This window comes from Lontra canadensis, unplaced genomic scaffold (genome assembly GCF_010015895.1).
Source record: "Lontra canadensis isolate GAN:19392208 unplaced genomic scaffold, GSC_riverotter_1.0 scaffold98, whole genome shotgun sequence".
In the NCBI taxonomy this organism is placed as follows: domain Eukaryota; kingdom Metazoa; phylum Chordata; class Mammalia; order Carnivora; family Mustelidae; genus Lontra; species Lontra canadensis.
The window spans coordinates 5,119,618-5,133,621 of NW_022631092.1; the positions used below are offsets into that span (position 1 = coordinate 5,119,618).

General features: G+C 46.5%; 1 protein-coding gene across 14 annotated transcripts in view; it reads left to right on the forward strand.

The window, feature by feature from the left end:
* Window positions 1–14,004, forward strand: part of RGS6 (regulator of G protein signaling 6) — a 542,966-nt gene that overhangs the window by 505,723 nt on the left and 23,239 nt on the right. For all 14 annotated transcript variants that reach the window (XR_004380282.1, XM_032837489.1, XM_032837491.1 and 11 more), the window contains exon 16: window positions 12,061–12,150. Coding sequence is in view for 13 of the 14 variants with exons in the window: in XM_032837489.1 (XP_032693380.1) it covers window positions 12,061–12,150 (90 nt within the window). In the remaining variant the exon portion in view is untranslated. The remainder of the gene's footprint in view (window positions 1–12,060; window positions 12,151–14,004) is intronic.

Below are 14,004 nucleotides of genomic sequence, written 5' to 3' on the forward strand. Positions count from 1 at the left end.
CTGGATTTTTTTTTTTCTTTTATGGCAGCCCTGTGGTGCTATTTAACATGTCCTTCTACCCTCCGTATTTCCTACAAATTAGTTTGATTTAGTTATTTAGTTGCATTTACATTTGATGTCTGTGGGCAAAACTGCTTCATAAACTGTGTTGTCCTCTCGTGTCAGAAGGCTCATAAGGTATAGTTTTCTCGTTTAGTGATTTTAGCATCTGTTGATGTTTATTGCTTAGATCCATTAGTTAATTGTTCATGTATTAGCTGAAATACAAACAATCAAATATATCTCCTATTAGAGCATCCAATAATACAATTTATATAGGAAATATAGGGTAAGTGTTTGCTTTTTTCCCTTTATTTTTCAGTTTTCAAAATAATGAGTAGTTTACTATCATCTTCCAATGACCAATCAGGGTTTCCTGTTTTGTTTTTAGTATCTTTGTAAACTCACAGGTTTAAACACATTTGGTGTGTTTTAGTCCATTTTGTTTATTATTTTTATTGGTGTTTGGATTGTGCCATCTCAGTCATTGGCTCCTTTTTACATGACCCTGGTAACCTTTGATGTCATTCACATAGCAAGGAAGCTAAGATCTTCCAGAGCTTGCCCCAGACCTGGAATCAGCCATTTCTCCTAGGATCCCTAGTTTCTCTTGGTGGGAAATGATTCTTAGAGACAATAATCTAGACACTTGGAGGTGCTCATTGTTCCTGGGTTGGTCATCCTCTCTAGACCTTTTCAATGGACAGAGTTAGGAAATTAGTGGTTTTTGGTGGTGATTAAAAATACATCATAAGTTCTTACTTATACTTTCTATTCAAATTTAAAATTACAGGAGATTTTATTTAACCTCTTCTTTTTATATTGTACCCCCTTTCTCTATACTGAGAATCTCAGTTCTCAAGGATGGCACAGATGATGGCCCTAGTACCTCACGTCATTACTCATTCACTTTCTCCTGCCTGATCACAGAGCAGCCTCGGAGCTACAGCGCCCACACTAGCAGCAACAAGACGATTGTCGCCTGGTTCTTTAATTGCTGCATAGTATTCCATTGTGTGGAAGTGCCATAATTTAGTAAAGCAGTCATCTTATCTTGACATTTATGTCAAATTTCAAATTGTATTATTGGATTTTTAGTTTGAGAAAGATGGAATAGGAAATCTTAGGAAGTCAGCAGGTTGTGCCTTGACAAGTTTCTGAATAAACAGCCTTTATTAGTACAGTGCTCTGTGGTTTTTCAGGTACTTCCACAAAAAGAATACCTCATTGCTGAGGCAGAGTAGATTCAGAGAGGCTACTCAGATCCTCTCTAAGTTCCTCATTATGTTAGGGTCAGTATCCTGTGAATTCAAATAAAACACTCTTTCTAAGCGAACTTGTTTCAACCTGTTCCCTTTTGTTTCTTAAGTGTGTTTCCACTGTAAACATACAATGTGCTTCTTTTATTATTATTATTATTATTATTATTATGTTATGTCAGTCACCATATGGTACATCATTGGTGTTTTGGGGATTTTTCTGTTTTGTTTTGTTTTTTTAAAAGATTTTATTTATTTATTTGAGCGAGAGCGAGATAGAGCACAAGAAGGGGGAGTGGGAGAGGGAGAGGGAGAAGCAGACTCCCCACTGAGCAGAGAGTCCAATGCAGGGCTTGATCCCAAGATCCTGGAATCATGTCCTGAGCCCAAGGCAGACTCTTAACCGACTGAGCCACCCAGGTGCCCTACATCATTCGTTTTTGATGTAGTGTTCTATTATTCATTGTTTGTGTATCAAAACCAGTGCTCCATGCAATGCATGCCCTCCTTAATACCCATCATCAGACTAACCCATCCCCCCATCCCTCTCCCCTCTAAAACCCTCAGATTGTTTCCTGGAGTCCATGGTCTCTCATGGTTTATCTCCCCCTCTGATTTCCCCATCCCTTCATTTTTCCCTTCCTTCTCTTAATGTCCTCTATGCTATTCCTTATGTTCCACAAATAAGTGAAACCATCTGATAATTATCTTTCTCTGCTTGACTTATTTCACTCAGCATAATCTCCTCCGGTTCCATCCATGTTGATGCAAATGTTGGATATTCATCCTTTCTGATGGCTGCATAATATTCCATTGTATATATGGACCACATCTTCTTTATCCATTCATCTGTTGAAGGGCATCTCGGCTCCTTCCACAGTATGGCTATCATGGACATTGCTGCTATGAACATTGGGGTGCACAATACAGATGTAGTGAAAAGAAGTACCACATACAATGTGTTTCTAACTAGCAGTGTAACCTTGGACAAGTTACTTGAACTCCCTGGGTCTTCCTTTCCTCATTTGTGTAACAAAGGTACAAGGGTCCCCACACATGGGGATGGAAAAAGGACCAGGTGAAACAAAGCACATCAGCAACTAAAATGATTGGGCCTATACTAAAATAGAATAAATGCTTACTATTTTATTTTCCTAATGTGATTAATATGTTTATACCTTTATGTTTAACATGTTTGGTGAAAAAATTCAAATAATCGCATGTAATTTTAGCACCCAGAGACAATGCCCATTTTAGTGTATTTTCCTCCTCAATTTATGTGTACAGGGTGATTATGCAAATAGGGTGATTCTGTAGCCTGCCTTTTACACCAAACCAGGGTTCAATTTTAAAAAACTAAACTTTTTCTGTAAAGGACAAGACAGTATAAATTTTAGGCTTTGTAGGTCATATGGTCTGTGTCACCACTACTCAGTTCTGTGATATAAAAACAGCTACATTGTAACAACATTACAAATATAAACAGCATAAAGGAGGGGATATGGCTGTGTTCCAAAAAAAATCTTTATTTATAGTTACTGAACGCTCAATTTCATATACTTTTTCATGAAATATTCTTTTTTAATTTTTTTCAGCCATTTAAAAATGTAAAAACCATTCTTAGCTCACAACCCATAAAGAAATAAGGGGCCAAATGTGAGTTTGAGGCCTGTCACTTGAGACCCTTTTGCTAAACCGTATATCATGAAAATCACTGAAATGCTTCAGGAAACCCAGAAAGGTAGAAGATAGCAGGTTGGAAGGGGTTAATCTTCCATTTCTTTGGGAGAGAAGGTCAGAGGGGCTCTCTCTTGGTGTGGTAGCAAATCAGTCCGAGTAAGGGTTGGAGGTCACAGAACAGACTGAGAAGTCAGCCAGTGCCACAATGCTCCCACTGCTTTCCTTTTCTGGTCCACACAGCCGCCCGCCCCAGATACACAGGTGTCATTCCAAAGCTTCCAGGTAAGGAAAAGAGCTTAAATTCCTTAGCAGCCCAAGACCAGTCTAGACTTGCACTGAGATCTCCTGACCCTGGGCCAAGTGTCAGCTACTCAGATCACACTGTCCCTGGATTGTTAGCTGTTGAGGGCTGGGTTGTCGTGCTGAGAGCTGGGGAACCTCCCTTCTCTACAGAAGGGTCCGGCCAGGAAGCAGGCTCTGAAACTGCTTCCGCTACATGCTCTGTCTAGGATAGCACATTTAAGTCTTAAGCTTGCTTTCCTCATTCTGCCCATCTGCAAAGTGGGAATAACGACTCCTAAACCCTTTGAAATCCTCCTTTATGGGATCAGGAGCTGTGAGTGGCTTCTTCAGATGGTCACAAGTGTTCCTCAGAAGCCTGCCACTGGGGGACTCAGAGTGCCGTAGACCTGTGACCGTGTGCTCTACTATTAGGGTCAGTAGCCAGAATAGGTCAGCTAGATTTATGGATTCCTTTGAAATGAGGACTGGGGTGGGGTGCCAGCTCTCTCCCAGGATTTTGTTTTTTATCTGACCGCATGCATTGTTACAAAGTTAATTGCCTATGTTTGCATCCTGTGGAAATATTTCACGAGACACCCCGTCAGCACGGACCCCGCATTTCCAACTTGTGTTTTGCTGATCCATTTGGCTTTTTTGAAAATTTGGGCCAAGACCAAATCTTCCATAAAGGTCTGTGGGCTGTGACCATAGCCCTCAGCTGTTTGCTGTGTTGTTCCAATTTCACAGATTTAGCTTTGTAAGGGGAGGAAAAAAAGAAAATGGGCCATGATTTTTTTGTTTGTTTTTTTAAGGACTCAGTTCTTTACGCTATGAATTGAATTCTCTATTTCTCAACCATGGGGCATCAAACGACCTGCATTGCCACTCACTTGTTATGTGGTCCCGGGCAAGAACCTTGACCTTTCATGCCTTGGTTTTCTTATCTAGAAAATGAGGATGATGGCTTCCATATAGCCCTCAAAGGGTTTTTGAGAAACCAGATGAGCTAATGGCCTAACAGTTTTTTTGAATAAGTAAAAAGTGCTACATATTTATGTGTGTGAATTCACAGAAGTGAATGGCTCTAGTATTCCCAAGGTCTTATAATTCCAAGCTAGACCAAAAAATAATCCTCCCAATTGTCTGTTCATCTAAGGAGTTCTTAGGAGAAAAATGCAGGAAAGGTATGTAAGAGCCAAATGCTGTGGGCCTCACGTGTCATCCTGAGGAATTCCAACTTTCTCGCTGTGAAGATGGTAACAAGGCATGGAAGGCTTTGAGCTAAGAGAGGGTATCAGAGGGTGGTGGGCAGGGTGAGCTGGAGCAAGAGAGATCTGAATCTCAGAGCATGTAATCTAAAGCTTTGCTGGTGGTTTTTGGAAAAGAGAATGAAACCACAGGAATTATTGAGAACCTAAGGCTTCCCCTTAGGACCGTCCCCTCTTCCCAGAGCCTCTACAGGCTGCGGGAGGGAGATGGAAGTCAGCTGGATGCACAGTGGCTGCCTGGCTTCAATTTGAAAAGTCTCGGGTGTTCCCAGGATTGTATCGTTGGGCCCATTCAGTCATTTAACCATCTCCCCATCCATCCATTTCATGAACTGTCGTTCTCCCATTCCAGTTGGGAGACCTTGACCTGTGAGCTGTGACATTCTATAGTGAGGGAAATTGCAAAGGAAGTGGGAGGCCTCCGTGACTCTTGGCCATCAGGCAGAGCTTGTCTAAGAGCATACCCTTCTTCACAAACAAAACAAAGCAGGCCTGAGAAAACACTTCATTGGGATTGGATTGGATTGGAAATATGTCCATCAAATGGATTGACACTTGAACTAGGCAGACCAACCCAGCCTTTGGCTCCAGTTCCTGTAGGATCCTATGTTGGCTTCCCAGCAGTCTGAGTCTCACCCCCCAACTCCCCCCCAAACCCTGGCTCCTTTCCTACCTGAGCTGCTAAAATGCCCCACTGAGACCCCTCTGGGCCTTCTAGCACCTCTGGACTTAAAAGTTCTTTGATGAGAATTTGGTCTTCTTTACCTTCCATAAGTCCCCACAACCACTAAAGTAATGCTCTGTCTGTGGTTCAAATTTTTTGAAAAATTTCCTTGACAACTCAGTCCAGAATCATTAACCCTCTCAGCTGCACCTGTCATTAGAAAATAGAAGGCCAATCTGTCCCTTGGCTTTCCACTTTGAAAAATCTTGCCAAACAACCTTGGGGAACACATATAGTAGGTGACCAATAAATGCCAGTTAGATTAAATTTCTACAACATACCAATGCAGCAAAACTTGGAATACCCACTAACAGCCAGGTGTTCTAGGCTCTGGGAATATATGGATACATAGGAGTAGACCTCCATCTAAGTTCCTGAAACTCTATTTGGCCATGGTCCATGCATGGCATGATCAAAGTGCAACAAAGTGGGGATGGGTGATGAAAGAGATGAGAAAGATACCAGCAAGTCTCCACCTCCTTTAAATAGACAAGAAGCCTCTAGTCAAGGGTTTCTATTATTATTGCAACTAAGATGTTTAAAAGCAACTTGATTAAGGAACGCAAGGCGTCGAACATGTGCTTTGTTTAAAAGGCAAAGCTTTTATATGGAGTACACATCTATGTTTGTCCCAGATTACTCAGAAGTAGAAGCCTTTGCAGCCTGCTGGAGGCTGGTCACCTTTGCTCTGGTGGTAGCAGTGCTGGCATTGTGTGTCTCTATCACAAGACTGCCCCCAAGTTTCCTGATATTAATCCTTGATTGGAGGGCGTTTCCTGGTAGACTTCCCATGCCCAACATAGTGTAATAAAGAATGCCATAGCATTGCTAGCTCCAGGAGTTACTCATTTTATTCTGTGGGTGGTTTTATTTTAGGGAGATGAACAGCAGAGGGAGGGATGTGTTCTCCAAAAGAACAGACCTGTTGTTTGTGATCTGGTTCTGTTTATTACCACGCAGACAAGTAGTTCCTAGAGAGAAGGAGCCAGAGAGCTAAATTCCAAAATTTCTTTGTTGATGCTTCAGAGCATAGCTTGCCTGCACAAAACCCCATGACCTTGAAGAGGAAAAGGAAAACACCAGTCTGAGTTAATGCCCATGCATTTGGGTAGGTAAAAGGCAATACACAAAGCTGTCTTGAAAGCTACTCTTGTGCACAGAATAGGGATTGAAGAGCCTCAAGGGACTGCACCCTTTGGTCAGTTACCTTGAACGTGTTGATACGGAGGCTTTGCAGGGTAAAGGCAAATGAGGACATATTCTTACGCTCTCTTATGATTGGAATGCTGCATGACATGGAAACAAGTGTCCCCGAGTTCTGCTTGGAAGGATGAAGAAATCCAAATGGGGGCTTCTCATTTAATATCCGCATGATCCTAGGAGGTCATCCAAAGCTGCTCCATGAGGACAAGTGGGTGTCCACACTGCCATGACATCATTTCTGTTGCCTCGCCTACGTCTACTCAGCAGGTGCTGATTTAGGCCTCACATCATGTTCTCAACACTGTGCAGTCCCATCTTGCATTCTCCAGCAGGATCCAGGTTGAAACAAGTGCTAATTCTCCCTAGCCCTCAGCTAACCATGCCTAGGGTCTAAAGACCTCTGGTTTACAATATTTGAGAGTCTCTTGAAAGGGATCTCCTGGGTGACTTGCTTTGATACAGACCTGCTGCTTACGGCTTCCCAAGGGGCCAGTCCGACCCCAGAGTTTTGCCAGGTCAGGACCTTCCTTCTGGCATGGGAGACAAGTTGTACACAGTCTGTGAGGTAAGAAGCCTGCACCTGTTGCCCTGAGTGACCCAGGCATCACCATCACCAATGGCAGAGGTAGTAAATGGGTCCTAAAGGGCAGCTCATCTACTACCAGGATGACTCAGGTCAGGACTCCAGCAGAGTCCCCTAATGTTTCTGCCAAGGACACCTGAGGACCTCTTGGCCCAGTCACGCAACACTGACTCCCTCCAAAACTCCAGCTCAAGGACGGTGAAAACCAACATGCCAGGGAAGAGTACAAACTTTGAGGGGAGGGTCACACAGTTCTGGGTTCAAATCCTAGCTCTGTACGTGGACCAATCCTTTAACCTTTCAGAGTTTCAGAATCCTCGTCAGTAAAATGGGGTTGTTTAACTTGAAGCACTGATTCAGAGCACACAACAGCAACTAAATTATGGCTCTGCTTCGACTTACCTCCCACCCCAGGGATCCTGCCATCTTTGGGCTCACCCCCATGTCCTCCCTAGCAAGGACGGCCACAGCATGAAGGCTGATTGTTATTATTACGTTACATGTATATAGTTTCTATCGTGCCCTCACTTCAATGTCCTCACTGAATTGTGTGATAGGCAGGGCCGGAGAGGGGCAAGAGTCAGGACCTGAATCCAAGCCTTCGGCGCCCAGCCCAGGCTCGCTTCCACCTCTCTGCCCAGCAACACCCTCTTCTACCCTACAGTCTCACCTTCCTCCAAGGGATTACGATGGACCCAGCAGTCCCCAAAGTCTGGATGTTGTTCCAGGAAATCTGGGGGGTGGAGAGCAGCGATGAGGCCCATGTCTCTGCGAAAAGAAAAACAGTGCACTCAAAAATCACAAGAAGGGCTCTCGGCAGGTGCGCAATGCTCCAGCTGAGTGGTGTCCCACTCCAGGGGGATGTGCAAAAGCTGGGAAATGATATGGTCACTGTCTTAGGGACCCACCGCAAAGAGGAGGACATGAGGGTGCTCTTAAGCAAGTCAGCTGCTCCAGCATGCTTGGGGCCCAAGGCTCCAGGTATTTGTCTGATGACCCTCCCCAGTGCTTGTGAGGGTCCCTGTGTTTTGCCTAAAAATACAGGAGATTCCCAAATGAGGACCATCATAGCAAAGCATTGATTTGAAGCAGGTGTGGTTTTGAGACAGCTTGCCCTTCCCGCTCCTTCCAGCGCCCACATGTATCTCGCACCCTCCGGGTCCCTGTTGTTGCTTTCACCTTAGCATCCCAGGCGAGCAGAGCTTCCCATCCCAGGCCTGGGCCCAAAAAGGGAGATGCGGGTGGAGTGTCTCCTCAGGGTGACATCCCTGTGCTATGGCTGTCAGCTCCCACAGGGGTGTGATGCCCTCCCCATGCTGACAACTGCGGCTAAGATGTTCAGGAGAATTTAGGGCCCTAGAGAGTCTGTTGCTCAGGCTGTGGAGAACCGTCCTCACTCTCCCATGTGTCAGGAAGACAGATGGGGACCCTGCTAGTTCTACTTGTTCATAGTCAACTCAGCTATCTCTTCTTGAGGGGGAGGAGGAGAAAGAGAGAGAGGGAGGAAGGAAGGGGGGGTGGGAGGGAGGGAAGGAGAGAGGGAGGGAGGGAGGAAAGAAATGAAGAAGGAGAAAAGGGAAGAAAGGAGAGGAAAAGGACAGAGAGGAAGGGAAGGAGGGGAGGATGGGAGCGGAAGAAAAGGCAAAGAAGAAAAGAGAAGACCAAACTACTTTTTCTCTAGCCCCTGAGGAATTCTGTCAGTGGGGGCTTCCTGGTTTTGCCAGTGGCTCTTTGCAGATTCTGGATATACATTTCCCTTAAGACTGGTTGTCTTCAGAGCAGGGGAAAAAAACCAGAACCTCCCATAAATCAGTAGAGGTCACTGCCAAGAGCTTTGTACACTTGCTGTCCCTGGCAGTGATAAACTCATTGCATTTGGGAATTGGCCAAAGACCCTGAGTCCCATCTTAATTCTCATTCCCAGAAAAACCTCGGCGCTCCATTTACCCACCCCCTGTTTACTGTCTTTGTGCTTCTTAGACAAAGCTGGCAAGGAGGAAAGAGCAGAGTTCTATAACTGGGTCTATCAAAGACCCCATTTCTTGGCTTGGGGGAGCAGAGGAGGGTAGGGGGCAGCCATGGACCACTGGACTGTGGGAAATGGAGGCCCGGAGGGGGCAGAGGCCATACCCTACTCTGACAGAGTGGGTCATCCCATATACACCCATTCTCACTCAACACCCTGTGCTTACACTGCTACCTTGGAGCCCTTAGCTCCAATATGCCCCAAGGTCTACAGAAGTTGCTGACAGGAGTGAGCCCACCACAAGAAGCCACACAAAATTCACAAGCGGCTGGGACCTAAAACTACTCTGGGAGTTGTAGTCTATGACTTTGTGTTTCAATCTTGCTTCATAGACTCTAAGCTTTATGACAGCAGGGACTTAGTCTGTCACCTCAATGCTTGACAGGGTGCTCGTTCCTAGTAGACGCTCATTAAATATTTGCTGACTGTTTCTGTGACGAAATGTTTAGACATGTGCTTTATCTTGTTCTTTTTTAATTGACAAGTTCATCCTTCTAATGGACCAGGCTTTTCCATCCTACACTGAGGCTGGAGGAATTAGCTAGATGAGGGGCGAAGTTTGTTGCCACGGCCGGAAGTGCTGGACTAGGAGGGATCTCCTTACTCCTCTTGGGGCAGTACGGGGAGGGGGGTGGTTGTGAGCTAGACCTGGGATTTGGATTCCTCTGAGAAGCAGGAGCCTGTTACCTCGCAGAGGGGTTTGGAGAGGGTCCAGGCATGAACGGCAGGTCTCTCCAGATGACTCAGGAGCCACCTGGCTCTGTCAGCCAGACACAAGCAATGCCGGAGACAAGAAGAAAGAGACAGTGAGTCATTAACATTTGTACCTATGATTTAAATGGTAGAACAATTTAAAGAGACCACACATAAAAACAAAGACCAGTAGAGCGCCTCAGCCTAGGCTCTGAGGCCATTAGAGATGATCCAAGATGTTCACACATGGGATTCCTTCAAGCTGCGTGGGAGCCCCACTCCCCTTCCAAGCAGAGGGCAGGAGCTGAGGCGAGCAGAAGTCACCAGTATGGTGCCTATAAACTCACAGAATGTTACTCACGTCAGCCTGTCTGTGAACCTGGAAACAATGTCACTAACACTGAATCCCCTGCTTGACATTGTACATGTAAGAGATAAAGACATATTGTTTCTACCTTTACGGAACTTACACTAAAGTGGGCTGGATTTCTGTCTGAAAATTGCAGGAAAACACTAGGGGAAGCGTGTTCTCACTGAGTTTATGAAATGCACCACATCTGGATTAAAAAATTCAGTTCAGATCCAAGCCACTGTTGAATTTTGCTTGCCTCCATGAATTTTGCTTGGCTCCTGGCCAGGCCTCTCTAAAATGTGCCCCCCTGCTGAGGGGAGACTTCCTCTACCCTCCCCTGGAAGGCAAGTCCCAAGGGAGAAGGCCCTTAATGACCAGTCCTGCCTCTCAGCTGAGCACTCTCCCCTCACTGTCTGGCTCTTCATTGCCCCGAGCCCCGAAGCCCTCGTCCAGCTTCATGGGATGAACAGTGCGTGTATGTAAGAGAAGATGCTTCCTCTACCAGGCCAGCCTCTGCCAGCAAGCCCATCCTCCCTAGGGAAAGCCCACCACTCCTCTTAACAGGTCCTCTCTTGGGACAGCCAGGTTTTCCTGGACAGCTGAGCCACATTTATTCCAACACAACTGATAAATAATCTTTTTCCAATCAACAAATGCCCTCTTTTAAGGCTCCTGGCTTACCCTGCCCTTGGTGAGGACAGATCTGTGAGGAAGGGCCCACAGACTATAGGAATTAGCTGGAAGTCAAGGGTGAAATTCAGCAACAAGGCCAGAATGCAAATGCCTCTAGAAGCCCGGGCGAGGAGAGGGCACCACACCACAGCATCTGCCCCTCCTGGATGTAAGCCTCAGGCCTGGCGTATTTGCTCACATGCCCCATAGATGGTTGCCAAGGGCACCCTTCCAGGACCGGAGGGTGGCTCTAACAGGCACAACTGACCTAATTGCACCGTTGCCTATGGAGTTGGGGCTTTTTTTGTTTTTGTTTTAAGATTTTATTTATTTATTTGACAGAGAGAGATCACAAGTAGGCAGAGAGGCAGGCAGAGAGAGAGAGAGAGAGGAGGAAGCAGGCTCCCTGCCGAGCAGAGAGCCCGATGCAGAACTCGATTCCAGGACCCTGAGATCATGACCTGAGCCAAAGGCAGAGGCTTAACCCACTGAGCCACCCAGGCGCCCTGGTTTTTTTTTTTTTAATTTGAGATACTTCTCAATTCACATGCAGCTATAAGACCTAATACAGAAATGTACCAGTTACCCAATTTCCCATAATGGTAACATCTGCAAACCATAGAATGATATCACAACCATGATGTTGACATTGCTACGTCCACCAAGTGTATCCAGTTTCCCAATTTTACCTGTACGTGTGTGTGTGTGTGTGTGTGTGTGTGTGTGTAGTTCTGTACAACTCCGTCACCCCGAGAATCCTTCATATTGTCTTTTATAACCACACCCTTCCCTACTCCCCTCACATCCTTACCCCTTGGCTACCACTCATCTATTGTCCGTGTCTGTAATTTTGTCATTTTAAGAATGTTATACAAATGGAATCATACAGTGTGTAACCTTCTGGGGATTGGCTCTTTCCCTCCATAAATCCCTCGAGATTCATCCAAGTGGCTGGGTGTACCACTAGTTGGTTCCTGCTCACGGCTGTGCCTGTGGTTTTAATCATTAAGCAATATTGCATCTCCACGTGGCACCAAGGCCCAATTACAAAGCCTTTGGGACATGATCCTCAAGGAGATATCATTCTAAGGGAGAAGATATAGGTTGTTTGGTGTTTCTGGGTGGGAAAAGAACAAAACAAACATATCACAAGTGTTTCTAGATGCACACAAGTGTACCCCTGTTTGTCTCTTTCTTCAAACAGGAACCCAAATGATCCCCTTTCCTTAGCCATGGTTGACAGCTCTCTCTCGTGTCTTCCCTCCTCCTTCCTTCCCAGGAACACATCTACAAGCTGATGAAGAGTGACAGCTATGCCCGCTTCCTCCGGTCAAACGCTTACCAGGACTTGCTGCTGGCCAAGAAGAAGGTATCTTTGGGAAGGGCAGGCCTGCCTTTCTTAGCACTGTTAACCCTTGCCTTGCTGCTTGCTGCTGACGTCAAATGAGAGTATCATCCCTTGGGTTTTATTTATTTTCTCTTTTCCTCTTTCCCCTCTCTGTCTGCTCCCACTCTAAGAGAAGACAAGTAGAATAGTCACCACCTCAGCCCACCCCCCCAGGTCCAGGGTGTAGTATCCTGTCTCCATGGCCCCATTACCTTGGCCTGTGCATTCTGCCCACAGCAGGGAGTGTGACTAAATATCAAGGCCACGGTGGCTCAACACAAGATTTCAGGACTGGCGGTGTCATCCGCAAATCCCTTAGGAAACCGGAAAGAGCCCCTCACTGCAAAGTCTGACCCCCTTACCACAGACTTTAGGTAAAATCTGACCTGCTCAGCGATGAGGATGAGGCAAGGATCGGGGCAACCCCCTCACTGGGTAGAAAACCTTACAGATTTCAAGTCCTCCCCCCAGACCCCAATCTGGCCCCAGAAGTAACTCCTGGAATTGTCCCTTCCCCGGTGCCCCACAGTGCTTGCCTTTTCTTTCAGCCACGAAATAACTGCTCCCTATCTTCGTAATTCTCCTCCCCTTGGAATCAAGTCATGGTTCCCTGCAGCCCTTGGCATCTGGACTGGGGGCGTCCAGGGACCCACAGCATGTAGGTGACAAGGGGCAGCTGAAACAGGAAGAACTCTGCTGGGTTTCTGGGAGGAGGGCAGGCAGAGCCGGGAGGGGCCTGGGGTCTGGGAAAGGGGAGGCAGGAGAGAGGGTTTGGGACTCCAGTATGCCTGCAAACCCTCTGCGCTTTGCAGCTCTGCTCCGAGGCCCACGTGTGTTTAAGTGTGGCTCTCCTTGCACCCAAATCCACAGCTTCCGTGCCACGCCACTCAGGACCATGGATATCCCCTCGGCTCCCCTCACAGCCAACCCCAGTCCCTGAGCTTACGGCTGTCCACCCATGCGCCCTCCGTCGGGCTGCCTCTCCCGGTCACACAGTCCTGCTCTCTGTGTACTGTCTGTCTCCCTCGTGTGCTAGGATCCTGTCTACGTATCTGGTTGGTACCATTGAACTCCAGGGTCTAGAACAGCCTTTGTTTCCTGTTCTTCTGACGTGAGGTAGCCCTGAGAATATTCCTGATAGTCTGAGGAAGGGAAAGGGAATTCTGGAATGCCCAAGCTGTCAGAAACCCAGCTTTATTGGCTGCCTGCACCGCTTCCAACAAGTGTCACTCTTTGATGGAAAATGTGAAGCCTGGCCTCTTGCTGTTGGCCTTGCAGGAGGGTGTAGGTAGAAGGGTTCTGATGGAGGGGAACGTCAGATGCCCTTTTTTTTTTCAAGAAAAAAGCTATGGACACTTCTGGTATCTCCAGCCCAGATCTCATGGGGAAAGGCCAAAATGAATGTTCCAGTTTCTCCTGTCTCAAGACCCTGAACTGATCACACTTTGGAGAAACTCTGAGTTTCTAGCAGTCTGGCTCATCTGGGCCCATCCACATACCCAGGAGAAGCCAGAGTCCATGCAGTCCTCTTAGACGTCTGAACACAAAGGGGTAACACACTCCAGCTCAGGAAGTGGAACCGAGACACCTGTGCCCACAGGTCCTCCCGTAAAAGAACTTCTCAAAGGAGATCGCTCACGTGAGGAAGGGACCCACAACAGCTTGCCTGTGAAATGTTACATGTGACACTTATTAGAATGATCCTCCCAGCCCCCAAATGAAGGGCTGTTCTCTGGCAGAAAAGCTCTTGCAGATGCCAATGTCCTTGCAATATCCAGGGGTTCATCGTTTCCAAAAACAGTGACAAAACCTACTTTTTCTTCCATTTCTCCCTGA